Source organism: Geospiza fortis, unplaced genomic scaffold (genome assembly GCF_000277835.1).
Source record: "Geospiza fortis unplaced genomic scaffold, GeoFor_1.0 scaffold167, whole genome shotgun sequence".
Classification (NCBI taxonomy): domain Eukaryota; kingdom Metazoa; phylum Chordata; class Aves; order Passeriformes; family Thraupidae; genus Geospiza; species Geospiza fortis.
In genome coordinates this window covers 3,550,639-3,567,611 of record NW_005054355.1, presented here as the reverse complement: position 1 = coordinate 3,567,611, position 16,973 = coordinate 3,550,639, and the positions used below count along the sequence as shown (strand labels likewise).

Sequence of the window (16,973 nt, the reverse complement as noted above, 5' to 3'; positions counted from 1 at the left end):
TAACTATTGCCAGATGTGATTTTTATCTTTTACACTGATTGGGCCTTCACAGCATTAATTTGCTGTGTTGTAATATAGCATTGCTTAGAAGCAACAAGAACAGGTCTTAAGCAGATAGTAAGCAAAAATAGTATGGCTATGAAAGGCAAGTAGTAAGCGACAAGGTTTTAAAGGTTTCTTTTTAGGTCAAGAGAGAGGGGGAAATGTAGGAATCCATAAAGTTAGAGGGTTTCAGGTTTGTGGGAAAACAGACAGGCCTCAGTGCAGCAGAGCTATGGATATTGCTGATGCATCTTGTTAAGCTGTAGCGAAGACGTGAGGAATAGAACAATAGAGCTATGTATTAGCGATTCGGAATAACTTTCTAAGTTGCAAAAAGTTTCTATAGCAAGGTTGAAATTATGAATAGGGTTTTATGCTTTGTCTTCTTATAAATGAACAAGCAAGTATTGTTTTAACCCCAGCTACATGTGTTTATGTTGATTGGATAGAATCACTGTCAATATGCTTTCTCTCTGTGTAATTGGCTAGGATGAGTATTTGGTGACTTGTAACAAGTAAGTTTCTTTGGCTTGCTGCCTGGATGCGAACTGTCAGGATCTTTGCATAGGCAAAACTATGTATTATAAAGATTCTGGGAAATAAACGGTTCCGACACATCCACAGTAGTCCCGTCCCGTTCGTGCTTGTATATAAACTGCCGGCGCACCTATAATATGAAAGAGCATCCACAGAAAGAAAACAGGCTTGAACTCTAGCAATACCTGGATCTATGTCAGAGTCATTAGGATCAAATGCATCATCTTCTGTAAATGGACGAAGGCAGCTCTGTCTGTCTCCAAACACACGCCTGTTCCTTCTGGCTGGCAATGTACCATCTGAAAATAATGCAGTTATGGTTACCTGAACTGCTTCAGTTAATCTCCAGCTAGCCCCAGAAAAAACAAAGCAATATAATTTTCATTTTGCACGTCTTCCATTTACAAACTGAAGAGTTGATCTGGAGTGACTCCAGTGCAGGTAGAACAAAACCAAGACTGTCATTCTGCAATGGGTCATGTTTTATGCACCATACTTTCTGTGATGTCCCAGAAACTTCTTCTAGTGCACTTGGCACCTTTTTTGTTTTTCTCCCAGGAGAGCAGGCTGCTCTCATCACAAGAAAACTCTCACTTTCCACATGAGAGTCATACATAGTCATGTCACTGCAAGTGCAATTTGCTGTTATAAGCACTCAGTGCAGTGATCTGTTCTCAGAAAGGGAAAGTAATTTGGACGTTACTCTGGTCTGATGCATCAGGAGTTCTTCAGAGCAGACAACAGTGTCAGTCAAGTAATTTGCAATATATTCAAACAACAGAAACTCTTCACTATCACAAAATAAATATACTACCGAGTCAATTGACATTTACAGCACATAAAGACATGCATTAAATACACTAAACCCAGCTACTTCAGGTCATTAAAAATACTAGGACAGAAGAGCTTCAGCTCAGTCTCAATCAGGCTCTGTCACACCTTGGTATGTGTCTCTTCTGTAGGGGACAACTACACCTACCTGAGGTTTCTGCATCCACACCGCTATCATCAGCCACTTTCAGGAAGATCTGAAAAGGAATGATAACTGTCAATGAAAATCAAAAGAGGAAAGATATTGTGGGTACTGCTTCAGAAGATGCCATGTGAGACTGGCAGGTGCAATGAGAGAACTGAGGATACTGAGTTTATCCTCTGCATGATGGTGACATTGACTTTGTGGCTTCTGTCCAGTTTCCGGGAGCCAAACTGCTACCAGCTGTTCCCCTTTTCCAATATGAGTTCACAGGCCATCTCAAACATGAGCTCTTTCCTGTGTCTCAGAAACAGACCTAGTAACTAAATTTGGTGAATCTCATATTTCCCCATGTCTAACAGCTCTTGCTTGAATAGGCACCTTCATGGAGCTTGACCCACGGACTCTCCTAAACCAGAAATAACCCTTTTTCAAATTGCAGATAACAACCAAGGTCTTCACAGCTGTGAAGGACCTAGAGGGCAACCTCAGTAAGTGACAAAACCACTGTTTCAGTGTTTTATCATTCTTTAAAAATAAACAAATAAAGATCCTACAAAGAGATAATGTGCATGATATTTCTGTGATAAAAAAGAGAGACTTGGCAGCTGGAACAGTCACATGGAACAAACCCTGAAACCACGAAAAATCCCTGACAAGGGCATATGTTTAAATTGTTTACATAATGTATGTATACAGTACTGAAATGTATGTTTTCAGTTAAATGCAACACAAAGCATGCCTAAAAATAACACAGATATTAGAAGCCAAATCAGGGGCCAACCTACACATATCTCAGCAAAGTGCAGATGAGCACACAGGACCTGTCCTTGCTTGTCTGTACCACATTTCAGTTTTTAATGCACGCCTCTGTGAGCACACTCTTACACAGGGCAGAAGACAATCCATTTTGGAGAGGAACACAAAGCTGTTCTGTCAATTTTTACACGAAGCAATAAGGCTTCATCTCATTATTAATTCTGTCTTGATTCCTTCTGCCTAATTCAAGACAAACAGGAATCAGCAGCTCACTAACCTCCTCCAGAGTAGTTTCCGAGATGCCATAGCTGGAAATGCCAAGATCAGAAAGACGGTCATCAATTTCATGGAACAGTTCCACGAAAGCTCCCTCTTTAGCAGCTTTGTATGGCAAGACATAGGTTAATTCATGACCTATGTCCTCCACCAGTCTTGCCTCAGGAACATGTTTTGTAATGAGATTTGAAATTGCAGACACATCTAGGAAAAACAAATGTAAAAGATAGTTCTGTTCTGGTTACCACTCATAATGTGGAAAAAAAGAGCTCAGCCTTAAAAATCCTGCCAGAAAAGGAGGACAAATAGGACATCTCTGGAAAGAAGCTAATTTCCATGAAGTGTAATTTCTTTGTAATTTAACACAAGACTGGATAAAAGCCTGGACCAAAGCTTGGCTATACTTCTTATGCACAGAACTTGGGAGAGCTTGTACATGCTACTGGAAGATCTGCAAATAAATCACTGATGTACAGCTCATCAACATTATATACTGCCAACAGGCCACACAACTACATAATATTTGCTTATTATATCTCAGGACAGCTTGAATTCAAAATGGCTCACTCAAGAAATGCATTCCAATATTTAAAATACCATCACTGTGAATTTAATAATTTTCCCAAGACTGTAGCTACCTTGGACCAACAAGGTTAAGGCAGCTGTCCAAGGCGAGCCACAGAGCAATGTCAACTGGAATTCAATCTTAAATTTTTTTCCAAGCCTCACCTATTGTCAATGTGTCACTTTCATGGTCACTGCCAAGGCCAGCATCAGAGCTGCTCTGGGAGACACTGTCATCCTGGTCACAAAAGAGAAGACAAACATTATTTCCTGCTGTTTATACAAAATGGGGCCTACCCTATGCTACATACTAAGTAAGTCCAACCAGATGCTGCAGATGGTGACGCAGCACTGCAAAGGCTAAAACAGAAGTCAGATGATGGGTATAGAAGTGAGTGTTACAAAAGTATACTTCACTTATTTTGTATCTCTCTGATCAGCTTGAGACCACTGTCACTGAAAGAAACTATAATGGGGATGTATGTCCCACACAAATGTTTAATTAGATATGGTCTGGCACAGTACCCACCGGACAAGTAACACTTCTTCCAAAGAACAAGGGATTTTCCTTTGCGACATTCTACTGCTGCTTCCAAAAAGCCTAAGATTTCATGAAGAAACAATAAACATAGGCAGAAAAGGCCAGCTGTACCTTTTTCAAATAGGAAACTGTGCTGCTGCTGTTTCGACAGGAGCTCAGAGAGGAGTCTACATCCTTTTTGACCAGGGTCAAATAATAGCCTGTTCCCAGCTGGTTCTTCAGGAAGAGAGAAGAGCCAACACAGCAGAGCTTGCCATGAGAAATGATAGCAATCCGGTCCCCCAGAATGTCTGCCTCATCCATGTGGTGCGTGGAGAGAATGATAGTGCGACCTGGAAGAGAGCAAGGAAGACATGGCTGCTAAGTCAAACCTGTTTGTTTGTTTGCAGCCACACCAAAGCCACAATCACTTGCATCTTGCCATGAAGTTGGATGGGAGGTTGATGCCACAATTTTGGGCCCTTTGAACAAGATCAAGAGTATGGAGAAGATTCACAACTGCTGTCATGGGTTTATTCTCTCCACTCTCTGCTGGCTTTTGTCATGCTCAGCAAAGGCAGGTTTAATTTCATGTCTGCAAGGCTGGTTGCATGGAGCAGACCAGGACATTGCTGAACAGCAAGGTTAATTTTCTGACTTTACCTGCCCTCAGTCATAACCCAGTAAAAAAGTTTGTTCATGAACTCTGACATGAGTAGGAGGAGAAAGATATATAAATGAGAGGTCTGAGCATCCTTGTCCTGCATGGTCTCTGTTCATTCCTTGGTGCAGGCAACAATAGATTTACAAAGGCACATTGCTATTTTGAGAACAGTCAAGAATCAGATTGATTTTCTTTTGCCTCCTACAATACATTTATTAAGAGTAAAGATGACATACCTTGCCGATACTTCAGAAGCAGTTCCCATATTCCTCTGCGAGAATAAGGATCCACCCCAGCTGTAGGCTCATCCAGAATGACAACCTTGGAGCCACCGACAAAAGCTAAGGCAACAGAGAGCTTCCTCTGCATGCCACCTGTCAGGTACAAGAAGAAAGAAGTGTTCAGGCTGATGTAGAGATGAGGTGAACAGCAATACTTGTGGTATGATGGATAATGAGCTCTCTGAAAGAAAGCAGACTGAGGAGAACAAGTACTGCTGCTGTTTCAGGCATTCAGGGTCCCACCACTTTCTGGACAGTGGATAATTCATCTGGATAGTCACTCCTCAGTGGAGTCTAACTCTCCTACTGCAGGGAACCACACCTTGCATGCCCACAGTGAACTATACTGTCTCAGCACCAGGGGTAGCAAATTGCCAGCTTGGAAGCCTAAGCATATTTGGGGATCTGGAACACAGGTCTCCAGAGCCTGAGCTGCAGAAATAAGTCCCCATGAGACTCCCCTTCCATGAAAGCGTTCCAGAGACAAAAACAAGGAATTATATTGCATTCCTCAATACTAAAGTCAACCATGGTCATCTGTTCTCCCTCCCCAAAGTCAAATGTGCAGTCTGTACTGATACTTGAGTAAGACAAAGGCATGTCAGTCCCTCTAGTATCTGGTACAGACTGACACAGGAATTCTGCACCTACTGAACAAATGAGAAGGGCACTCCAGGTCACCAACTGAAGGGGCAGAAGTCAGTGTAAGGAATGCATGTAGGATTCACAAACACAAGAGACTTGTAGACTATGGTAAAAGCCACCCTCACGTAAACTCATAAACCCCAAAGATATGAGTAAGCTTTGGACAACACACAGCAAATGCAGCTGAACTATGTCATGATGGAAAAAATACACAATACACAGAGAAGCAAGAGACTTGTTATGGCGATTGGATAGCTTGAGACTGTGCGAGATTGTGATGTTTACTAAGATAGACTGATTAGGTACTAAATAAATGACTCACTTCCTTAAATGCTTAATTTTATAGTAGTCTATATATAATTGCAGGATTCCATCAGGGTCCATAACACAGCCTCTGCAAAAGCCGGTGTAGTGTTTCTGAGGCTGAGAAATGTAAAAGATCTGAACCTACCAGAGAGTTTGCTTGTCCTAGCTTTCAGTTTGTGAGGCAAACCAACATCTGTTGCCATCTGCTCCATCTCCTCTTTCACCTTCTTTTCTGGCAGCCCTTTGAGCCGAGCATAGAACCAGATGTGCTCCTCCACAGTCAGCCTAGAGAACAAATGTAGCCTCAGGGAAGAGTTGAAAGCACCATACTGGGATTCGTCCCTTTTATTAGCATTACTGTAGGCATTTCTGTTTCCTCAGGAAAACATCTTTTAAGGCTGAGGTTTCAGGAAGGAGCCACAGACTGGGTGCACTCAGATTGGGCCTGACTTCAGGGTGTGGCTCTATTCAGCGCCCACGTAAATAATCCTTTTTTAAGGGTGCTTGACAGCACCACAAACAACCTAAATCACTAGGCACCAGGGATACACTTGGCCTAGCTGAGTGGAGTACATTATTAACAGACATGAAAGATGAAAGTGTAAGCTCTTGCTGGTCATTCCCAGGCACTTAGGAATGTGCTAATAAACAGAACGTTCCTGTACCAATCCCACACCACTCCACTGTCTCACACCATGTGCACACAGAAAAAGGACTGTCAAAGCCAAAAGCACACTGCTGTATCCTAGAGAACCCAAACATCGGTTAGATAGCATCAGTCCTACATATCCCAGATGATACTCACAAGTCAAACAGCACATTGTGTTGTGGACATACACCTAGGTTCTGCCTGATGGTGCTAAGCTCAGAGCGGATATCTTTGCCCAGGATGAAGGCTGTACCCGAAGTTGGGGGAAACAAGCCAGTCAAAATGGACCTGAAAGAAAAATAGAACAGATCAGCAGGTTCCGCCACTAGGAAACAGTGGAAGGCTGAATTAAGAGTAGGTGGAAACCCTGGGGAATGCCATATCTAGAAAGTAGCCTGAAAAACATCTCACTAATGGATTTTAAATAAATCAAACCACAAATCAGCTCCAGTGGTGATCAAAGAACACCCACATAGCTGCTTGAAGGAAAGATTTTCTTCCTCTAAAAGCTTCTTGTTCTTCCAGTACCAACTTGCTTTCTTTCACTGGTAAGTCAGAATCACAAATGGTATTACTACAAAATGCCACCTACAGATTCATTTGACCCAGTCTCAACCTGAACCCCCTGTGGTTCCAGCTCCCTATATCTGTAAGGCAGCAGCACAACTAGACTAAATCAGCAGAGGCATTCTATTCTGCACCAGCTTGCACACTCCAGTTCTATGCCTACCTCTACTATATGGATTGGAGTTACAGTATTCAGTCACTTTCCTACTGTCTGAAATCATTATTTTGTTCTTACATGGTAGTGGTTTTCCCTGCTCCATTATGTCCCAGAAAGGAGGTGATTTGTCCTTCATAGAAGTTGAGTGTGAGACCATCTACAGCAACTTTCTTGCCATCACGGTAAACCTTGACCAGGTTCTGGATGGAAACACCAAGACTCAGATGCACTGGCTCTTCTTCCTTGCAGACTGAAAGAAAACACAAAGTAGAGAGATCTGATAGGTTTTAACAGAAATTGCGTGGGAGTTTTAATAGACATCACATTCCCCTAAGCCTGTGAAGGAATGAGCTATATGAAGAACTGACCTCTTTCTTCCTCAGAGAGAGGAATCTTCCATGGAAGTTGTCATTTAGCTATTGTCTCTCTCCTGGGCTAATTTAGGAGCTGGAAATCTCCAGTTTTACCAGGGTCACCAAAAATAAAAGGCCTTCTCAATTCCATGAGCCTGGAGTACCCAGCTGCAGTCAGGTGGGCAAAGTACCTTGAGTTTGTCTGGATGCACCCACTTGATCAGCATACCCAAAGAGTGATAACAAAAGGGTGACCAATTTCACCTATCCATGCCAGTACTGCTCCTGCTGTCCTTGGACTATCATTTCAGAAAAAGGCAGACCCTAACACTCTACTTTCAAAAGGCTGTGTCCAGCACTTACCTTCTGAAGACCCCTTCTGGTCAGGATGGGGGTGCTGCCTGTCCTGTGGTTCTTCTCCAAACCAATATGACTTTGTGAAAGGAAAGTACCAGGGTCTGGGAATCCCATACTGGCCTAAAACCAAAAGCATTACATGAGCCTGAGCGCATCTGTCACTTTTCTTTAATTAGCTTTCAGGACAAGAAGGGAAGTACTCCACCCACAGTAAGTCTCCAGATGAGGCACTAAGGAGAAATCTTTCTGTATGAAGACACTGACAGACTCTGGGTAAGAGACATCTAACTTCACTTTAGGGTTAAAAACCCTATGCTGAAAGGTGCTTAGTAGCACATGTGGTACTGATACTCAACTCCTCTCTTGCAGCACAGTCTGTGAACTTTAGAGGAGGGAACAAGTCAAGTACAGCAGAGCTTCTGGGGCTAGATCAGCCATGGCCAGAATGAGGTCATGCTTCTGTGCTGGGCAACGCTAACTGCTAGCAGCAACAACCTTGCTGGTTTTGCTCCATGACCTTTGAATAGCTCTGCTTAAAAATGGGACAAATTTGCACCTTAGCAAGTGAAAAGGGTGAAAGGATTTATTTAAGAGCCTTAAGACATGATTATCTCTCAGAAGTAGACCTCACCTGGGAAGACAGATTCAATGTACCAGGTCATGACTCCATAGAGGAAGGTATCAAACAGCATCATGACAGCTGATGTGGTGATGCTAAAGCCATCTTCTTCCAATGGGCTCTCAAAGAAGTTGTCCCACTGAACACCAACTCCCTGCTCCTCAAAGAGCGCAAAGTACTCGCAACCAAAACCAAAGGCTACTGGAGACAGCAGGCTCTGAAAATGGGAGGTGTGAACAAGCACTGAGTTTTTTTACATCTACTCTCCAATTAGTCATCTCAGTTGTAGCACAAGAATGAGGGACATTGTCCACATGTAAAGTCCAAGTTCCACAGACCATCACTGTATTTGCAGATATGGAGTGGCATACTTGGTCTAGGTTCCAAGAGGCCTGAAATCACTACTGGACCTCCACCCAGAATTGTTTGCTTCCCTATCATCTTTCCCTTACTCTTTGGATTTTCCTGCAAGGGAACAGGTTGCTAACAGTCACCCTCTCCAGACAGGTAAGAAATGCTGTGCAGAGGAAAAGCGCAGGTGGTTCCTTCAGCCTGCATGTCTGGTTATACAGAATGACAGCATACAGAGATCAAGGCAGATTAGTCCAGTTGCATTACTTCTACTACCAAAGCCAACAAAACCCTCCCAGCAGCTTCTACCAGGTTCAGTAAACCTCTTTATCAAGCCCATCCCTGAAGACTTTTACACTGAAAATTAACCTCCACTGCCACTTCCCTCCTTGTAAGAGTGTCCAGCTGCTGAGTGCCATACTGGTGGCACCCCAGTGCCCAGGAAAGTTTCATCAAGACTCACCGCAAAAATCTTGATTGAGAAGCTGATGTGGTCCTGCCAGGCAACACACAGCACATAAGGCAGGTACAGTGTGAAGTAGACAATGCCCCCACAGGCAGCTGCCAGGTTGGCCCTGGAGAACACAGTGCTGATGAGGAAGCACTGGAGGATGGTCACAACGCCGAAGATGGAGAGGAAAATGAACACCACACTAGGATCACTGTAAGGCAGCAGCTTCCCCATCTGGCAGGAGAACAATAAGTGCATGAGGTTTTGAAAGGGCTCTCCAAGGTACCTCTGTTATAGGCAGCTCTGCAGACCTGCTGCTCAGTGGAGGCAGGGTTTTCTGCAATTTGCACAACAGCCTTCCCAGAAGTGAGGCAGTACCAGAGGCATCTTTTCAACAGAACTGAATCTCCTGCTGTTTTCAGCCACACAGTCCTGCTGTTCCAAAATTCTGTTCCAAAAAGTGACTGGTCAACACACACCCACAAACTCCTCCCCAGTGTGTCAGTGCAGACCACTGCTTAGCAGGCTCTGAAGGCTCTAGAGTCTGGTGCCACAGGCCAAACCAGGCAACTCACCTTCAGGATCAGCACCAACAGTCCTGCACTCATCAGAAGAGGGACAAGGCTGCTAATGAACCAGCTTAACCAAAGGATGCCATTGTCAAGTCCCATAATCCTCATTGTTTCTTTCAGCCGGGCTTCCTTTTCATACACAATGCCCTTAATTATCACAGCCACTGAGTAGATCCAAGCTAGTGTCATGAACAGAGGCATGGAGCGGCTCATGACACGCAGAAATCTGAGAAAATGAAAGAAAGGGGCCAGGAGATCCGAGTGAGAAACATTACTGCAAATTCAGATACCACTTCAAGGGCTATCAGAGCATGGTGACAGCTAAGGCTTCCCTGCACAAAGCAGCTGATGTGCAAAGTCTGGCACAGGATCCTTGCCTCACCATGAGGCGAGGTGGGTAGGTTTAGAGCACATCGCCAGTTAGGAGTGGGAGCTGGAGCTGCAACTGTCACTCAGCGAAAGAGTGGATGCAAAGAGCTGCCTTGTCTGGGAATTGCTCTCAATTGCCCCTCTTTCCCCTCTCCTGTGTCCATCTGTCTGCTTTTCCCCCAGTGCTATTTTCACTTGCATCAGGTGTGGGGATATGGTCACACCTCAGGAAGGTACTGTGTATGTTCAACTCCAGGACTCTCCTGGGCAGGACTCTGCAAGTCATTACATATTCTAAATCTTCCATGTGGGTGCCCTAATTCTAGGGATTAGGAACACTATGGAGATTGCCTCCTCACTGATAATGGGACAAAAACCATGCCTGAGGATTGACAAAAACCCATGCCTCCCAAGCTCCTCCTCCTGGGAGCTTTTGAAGCAGCCTGTATACATACATGTCATCCACGTAACATGGGTAGGGCATCTGCTGCACATAAACTCCTGTCTTCTTCTCTGTGCCTGTCTGAACCCTGATGATGGCCTGTTCTATCACATCCTGCAGGTAGACAAAGCCTCCCCAGACATAGCGCATGTCCTCAAAGGGGTCAGCACGGGGACCAGGATCCCAGTACCTGCACCAAGGGAACAAGACCTTTCCATTAGAAATCCTCCTCACCCCATCCTTTGTAAGAAACTGATCACAAGGCAGGATGACAGGGCTCACCCATCCTTGATCTTGTTAGTCCTTTCCACATTATCAATGTCCATGCGTATCTTGTATTTCACATGTTGAGGAAGGTCTGTGCTGTCAGGAGCTATTTCAGTGAAGACTATGCCAGCCCAGAACCTCCTTTCATCCAGAAGTTCCAAGGACTTGTTAATGAGCCGGACTTCTGTGGGCACAGGCTCCAGTTTGTCCAGGTTGACACACTAGACAGGGACAGAATTGGAAGCATTTATGGGATACACTGCCAAATTCGAATGTACTTTGTTTAGTTGTGGGGTGGAGGGAAAGAAGAGAACACTCCAATGGTAACGTCATGCCCAAGAAAAAAGACAACAGCATCAGACTATGGTTTGCTCAGTTGTAGCCCAGCAAGTTGCAAGAGTTGTCATTGCTTCCTGCTTGACAGTCACCTACCAATCCAACATATATCACTGAGAAATACCCCAGCAAAGGCATTTTCTGTACAAGACGTTAGGTAGCACTGCAGTATTACCTACAGGATTTCATCCAAGTATCAGCTTCCATAAATAGTCTTATTTCATCTGTTACCAATAAATCAAATCTGATTCAAAGCCTCTAAACATCAGTGGAGAGACCTGAAAGTTTTGGATCAGGCCCTTAACAGGCCATGGCCTGTTTCTGTTTGAACTCATCTCCCAAGCTGATGAGGCAAAAAGTAGAACTAATTTTGTTCCCTCAATTTGAAGCAGCTGCTAGCTTTACCACAGCCCCCAGCTAAACCCCAAACTGAAGTATGAACTGCTATACTGCTGTAGACAGCAGCAGCTTTCAGTAAGTAACAGAAGGGCAGGAAACCACGCGCAGTGACGGAAGCAAAAACTTCAAGAACAAGGCCTACAGTTAGATTCCTACATCCTGGTTGTATCCAGAAAATGGATGGAGGAATATCTACCTTCCCTTTTCAGAACACCCAACTGCATGAGTGGAGATCAAGCTGCTGCCCTCCCCCAGCACCTTGCCCACACTAACAGTATCTCACCTCCATGAAGCGGGAGATGGTCTGGATAGCCCGGTCTGTCTCATTGAAGGCATCCACCCAGGTGTACACAGAGCCATTTTCTGTCTCAAAGTCCTCTGGACTGTTTGACAGGAAACGGGCAACATCCTCTACTGTCCAGTTGGAAGCTGGCAAGTGCAGGTCCCAGAGGGCTTTGCCTTTCAGCAATGTCTGCAAGTGTTTTGTTTTCAAAGAAGAAATAGTTGTGAGAAATAACATTAGATTCCTCTCTCATAATGAAGTCAAGCACTACAAGGAAAACAGCTGCTAAGAAGGTGCAGGTAGAGGCCCTCTATCATCCTGAGAGGATCAATACAGTGGTGTCCTTCCCCTTACCTTCCCTTTAAGAGGGATATGCCTCCCTCAGTACAGCTACACCATATTGGTGTGCTTTGCAGGCTGGCTGCCTGCCTCCATGTCCTGCCAACCCCTCTCCCAAGGAGAGGGCAGCAGAGAGCCATGTACAGCTCTGCACCCCACACAGGCAAACCAGGGAAAAGGGAGATGCTAGCTCAGCAGAAATGCATTTGCCCAATACTTGGTGCCTAGCTCTGCTCACTTCTCTCAGAAAAATCTCACCTCCTGGCTTGGATGGAGAGCAATTGAGGGACAGCTGAAGGCTCAACAGTCACTGTGCTGAGCAGAAATACCAGCACCAGAGGCCAGGTGATTTTTGTATTTTGCTTTTGTGCCACCAGGGCTGGCTGAAGCCGTCCTGTACAGCCATGATGTCCTGCCTTTGTCCTCTTGTCTGAGACAGTGCTTTCTTCACCTGGTTTAACTGCTAGCTTTCTGAGGACAGGCTACTGTATGCACAATGCCTGGCACAAATGCACTGAAGCAGAAATTAGTCCACTGGGCAGAAAATTTAAGGCCAGGTAGGAAAGGAACAGTAGTTGTAAATTACATAGTTGAACTGAAGTCAGGGAGATAAAAAGAAAAACCTGCACAAGAGAGAAAACTGCAAAAATCCTTATGATTAAGAACAGGAAGTGGACTTTTTGCCACAACAAAAATGAAAGAGACGTAAAAAGCTTTCCCATACTCTGCTGTTACCAGCAAACCAGAAAGTAGTGGGTCACACAGTTACAAAAACAACTTTGCAAACTGGAAAAACAGAACAGACCAAGCTACCAAAGGAAAACATACAAAAAGGAAATCCAAGCACACAGGAATCGGATGTGCTGTGCTCCCTTCTCATTTGGTCTCCATGGTTAACTTCTGCTGCCACACGTGCAGGGAAATGGCTCAATCTCATCTTGTTTAAGTCCAACATTAAAGCTCCTTAACCCTAGGGGCACTTGTTGCCCTTCCTGAAGTTCACAGGCACATCAGCATCAAGCTAGAAGGGGCATGGATGGGAAAACAAAGCACTTTCCTCTCCCTCAGCAGGAAGAAATATGCCAAACAGATTGTACGACCCAGAAAGTTGAGAGGTGATGGTCAGCCAACCCAGAAACATGGCAACTGAAGGAGATGCTCGCTGGGAGCTGCCAAGGCACTAACAATGAAGTACTCCTGCTTGTGTGAATGTCAACAGGTGACAACAAAGAGACTGTTTTACTACACTGGTACAGAAAAGACCAGATTGCTGGGAAGATCAATAATTAACTACCAGAGGCAATTGTGTTAACAAGCGACATAAAATATAAAACCGCAAAAGCCCAGGGCTCAGTAAAATTAAAAAAAAAAAAAAATAGAAGCAACATTCACTTTTCAGAGGACATCACTGCAAATCAATGTTTTGCAATGTTTTGGACCTCAACTTTCTGCCTGAGCTTTGTAGCAATCTGTTCAACTGTCTCTGGTGCTCTAGTATGTCACGTTGATGGAGAAGTACAACATGCCAGGTCACATGATTATTCAACACAACATTACTGGGGTAAAAAATGAATTAATTTCAAGGTTTATACAACTTGGGGAGGTCTCTGTACACAAGATGGTGCACTGTGATACCCAACCATGCTGCAGAGACAGCTGGAAAAACTACTCTACAGTGGTCCCTCTGTTTCTTGATGTTAGTTTTACATCACTGTACTTCCAAAGATATCGACACGGGGTGCAAAGATCCACCTCTCATAGCTGCACCCAAGGAACCATGGTGACATGCTCATGACACATTACGGCAACACTGCAGAAAAAAACAGTACATTTTCCAACAGAGGCAGATTAGAACTGGGTGTTAAATGTGCTGTTTGCAGGAGACTGTTAGGTGAAGGAAGGAATGCCAAGCATAATGCAAGATCAGTACTCAAGATCTCTTTCAAGAAGAGGTCCCATCCATAGTATTTATCTGACCAATTCAGTGCTGAAGCACCATTTAAAATAAATATTTCATCATTTATCGCAAAAAACAACAGCAGTGGTTCCGGCAAGGACAGCATACTGACCCGAATGAGATCCATTTCCTGACTACTTTCCATAAATGTCCAAATCTTTGGGCTTATCTCCTCCCACATTCCCCCGAGGTCACGAAACACACCCAGCTCCTGGAATGTCCTGTTCACCTGTTACAAAGCGGAGAAGAAGGTTATTTCCAAAAGCTGGCAGAGACCATCATGGGTTGAGAGGGTGTATTGAGCCTTCAACAGTAGGTGCATGGGAGGTGAGAGATTAGGGAGGCTGTGCTTTTGCAGGCAATCCTTCCTAGGCTTGTGTTTGGGTCCAATTTAACTAGAGAGGATCGGCTGCACAGCCAGAGGACACAGCTAATGCTACATCATCAGACGACAGGGCTAGAGTTACCTCAGACATGACCTTCCTTACAGCTGGTGTATCTGGAGTGTACAAGATCTTCCCAATCAGCAAGGGCTTCAAAGCCCTCCAGATAATCCTGGAAAGCGGGCTGGATTCCAGGTTCTTCATTAGCTCATTGCAGTAGGGTGCTGAAGAAGAGCACAAAGGTGAGTGGCTGAACAGCACAGTAACAACTGCAGAAGGCATAGAGCTTCAAGGACAATCAAAGCTGAAAGCAAAGCATTTTTCAGACACAACCCCCTTCCTTTACTGCAAAGCTCCAAAAAAAGCCCCTTTTAGCCCAAGCCTGCACAGTCTGCCCAGTGAACAAGGAGCAACCAGGTAGCCTCCAACACTAAGAGCCACAGTACTAGTTCTGCAACACTACCACAACCCCATTGCATGGTACAAACAAAATTTGTCTGGAAAAGGTCAGATTTCCAGAGGCTGCATGTGACTGTGCTCCCTCTCTTACTAACGCAGATCCACTGCACAGCTTTCTGTGTATTCTACACAGTAGGTAGGTAGCAGGTCCTTGGGGAGACTCTGCAAGATGATAACTTCTTGGCCTTAAGCGCATATGCAGGACAATATGTCCTTATGGGTATACGCAGGACAATATGCCTTTCTGAAACAGCAGTGAATATGTCCCTCAGGACTACCTACCTTCATCTGTGGAAGTTTGGAAAACACTAGCAGTGACAATCATGAAGTAGATAGGACCTCAGACCATGCCATTGTTACACTTACTTGTGGAGTTATCATAGAAGTTAATCACATCATCTTCAGTGCTGTTGCCTCCAAACAGTGCTTTGTAATTGTTATCCTCATACCAGTTGAGGGATTTAATTTTGAGCCCTCCACCTTCAGGATGGCCACACACGATGCGTGACACAGCCTGATAGATCTGCGTAGAGGAGTTTGAGGCATTCACATTGTTCAGGAACGTCACCTCTTGCCTCATGTCACTCCAGCTCTTCATGCTCAGCAGCTGGAGGGGAAGGACAGAGAAAAGAATGGAAGCAAGTATTGAACAGGATTAGTAAAAGGAGAAGTTTTCTCCATGCACCTTCAAACTACAGAGCAGATTTTTCAACAGATGAGAATCCCCCTGAACATGATAACAAGGGGAAGAACAGGGAAAACAATTCCCCACCACCACAATGGAAGTCTCTTCTGTGCAAGCACTTGGAATATATCCTTGCCAAGTTCTTTACTACTGAGTTTTCTGCTCCAGTGCTGTGGGTGGTTCCTGGCCTCCCTGCCCTCTAACATGGAAGCTCTTTGTCCTCCTGGTTGCACAATGGCTTACATTCCAGTGGAGTACCCTCACAAGGACAGGTGGGGTGGGGTACATAGACTCAGAATAGGAATTAAAGGAACAACACCAAGTGACTCGTGGGTCACAAACTGGATGAACCACAGGCCACACCAGCGTCACCTGGCACAACTCCACCCAACCTCCACTGATTTACACCAGGCAGCCAGTCTGATCTCCCAGATTGGCATCACTTATTCCTGCCCCCCAGAAACTCTTTGCCCCATTGTCAACAGCATTCCCAGAATATCCCTGAAAACAAGCCCTGTTGCACCCAGGACCCTGAATAAGCTTTGCACACAGCCAGTCACTGCAAGGAGCATTCTGCTGGCCAGCTGACCTCACACCAGGCCTGAGGTGACAACATTCAACCAGCCGGAACGATTAGTACCTCCAGACTCATTTGAGTGGCATAAGCCAGACAACATGCCTGTAATGTGTCATGAACAAAAACACCCTGCCCTCAGCCTGAAATACTCACTGCACTAATGCTGCCATACTCGGGCATGGCCAAGCTCACCACAACACAAAAAGTAACCCACCTGCATGAGCACTTGTTTCATGCTACACTGGAGTGTTGCTTTCAGACCCCCTATCTTGAGATGTCAGAACATCACCTCTTTGATGGTGACAATAAATGGATGCTAAGAAGCAATAAGACAAAGGCAAGAATCTAGGATAACTCCTCTAAGTAAGCTTCTAGCTTCCATTTATTTGCAGCTCAGGGAACTTCTACTTCCTAACCCTCAATGACTTTCTCCCATGGTAAACTCCTAGAATTTAGAACAACCACAAGTATTTAACATCCAATATCACAGGAAAGAACCTCTTCTCTCTCCTTATCTGGCTGTGGTTAGCTCCATTTGGTGTCATGTGGTTTTGTTTTTTGCTTTTACTGCAAGAAACAGTGAGCATTCAATCCCTATCTCTTCTTCATGTGCCACTCAACTCTATAGGTCTTGTCCTATCCCCAAGTCTTCTCTTCTGCAAGCTGAACAGTCTCAACCTATTCCCTTATTCCTTTGGTGAAAGCCATTATACTTCTAAATGTCCTAACTGGCCTTCTCTGAACTTCATTCCAGTTATGCTATCCCTTTTCAGAGAACAAGAACCTATCAAAGTGGTAAAATGCTACAGCTGGTTCTCTATCCCTTTTTAAGTG

At 44.6% G+C, this 16,973-nt stretch overlaps 1 protein-coding gene across 2 annotated transcripts in view; it reads right to left on the bottom strand.

Annotated features, from left to right (window-relative positions):
• The window catches only part of ABCA1 (ATP binding cassette subfamily A member 1), an 83,358-nt gene that overhangs the window by 23,927 nt on the left and 42,458 nt on the right, over positions 1–16,973 (bottom strand). For both annotated transcript variants that reach the window (XM_031059053.1, XM_005423579.3), the window contains exons 8-26: positions 15,244–15,484; positions 14,503–14,642; positions 14,148–14,264; positions 11,740–11,928; positions 10,737–10,942; positions 10,468–10,644; positions 9,647–9,869; positions 9,084–9,305; positions 8,282–8,486; positions 7,657–7,770; positions 7,019–7,190; positions 6,373–6,504; positions 5,713–5,852; positions 4,572–4,709; positions 3,804–4,024; positions 3,317–3,389; positions 2,589–2,791; positions 1,559–1,607; positions 765–878 (exon numbers count right to left, since the gene is read on the bottom strand). In XM_031059053.1, coding sequence (XP_030914913.1) covers positions 765–878; positions 1,559–1,607; positions 2,589–2,791; positions 3,317–3,389; positions 3,804–4,024; positions 4,572–4,709; positions 5,713–5,852; positions 6,373–6,504; positions 7,019–7,190; positions 7,657–7,770; positions 8,282–8,486; positions 9,084–9,305; positions 9,647–9,869; positions 10,468–10,644; positions 10,737–10,942; positions 11,740–11,928; positions 14,148–14,264; positions 14,503–14,642; positions 15,244–15,484 — 3,076 coding nt within the window. The remainder of the gene's footprint in view (positions 1–764; positions 879–1,558; positions 1,608–2,588; positions 2,792–3,316; positions 3,390–3,803; positions 4,025–4,571; positions 4,710–5,712; positions 5,853–6,372; positions 6,505–7,018; positions 7,191–7,656; positions 7,771–8,281; positions 8,487–9,083; positions 9,306–9,646; positions 9,870–10,467; positions 10,645–10,736; positions 10,943–11,739; positions 11,929–14,147; positions 14,265–14,502; positions 14,643–15,243; positions 15,485–16,973) is intronic.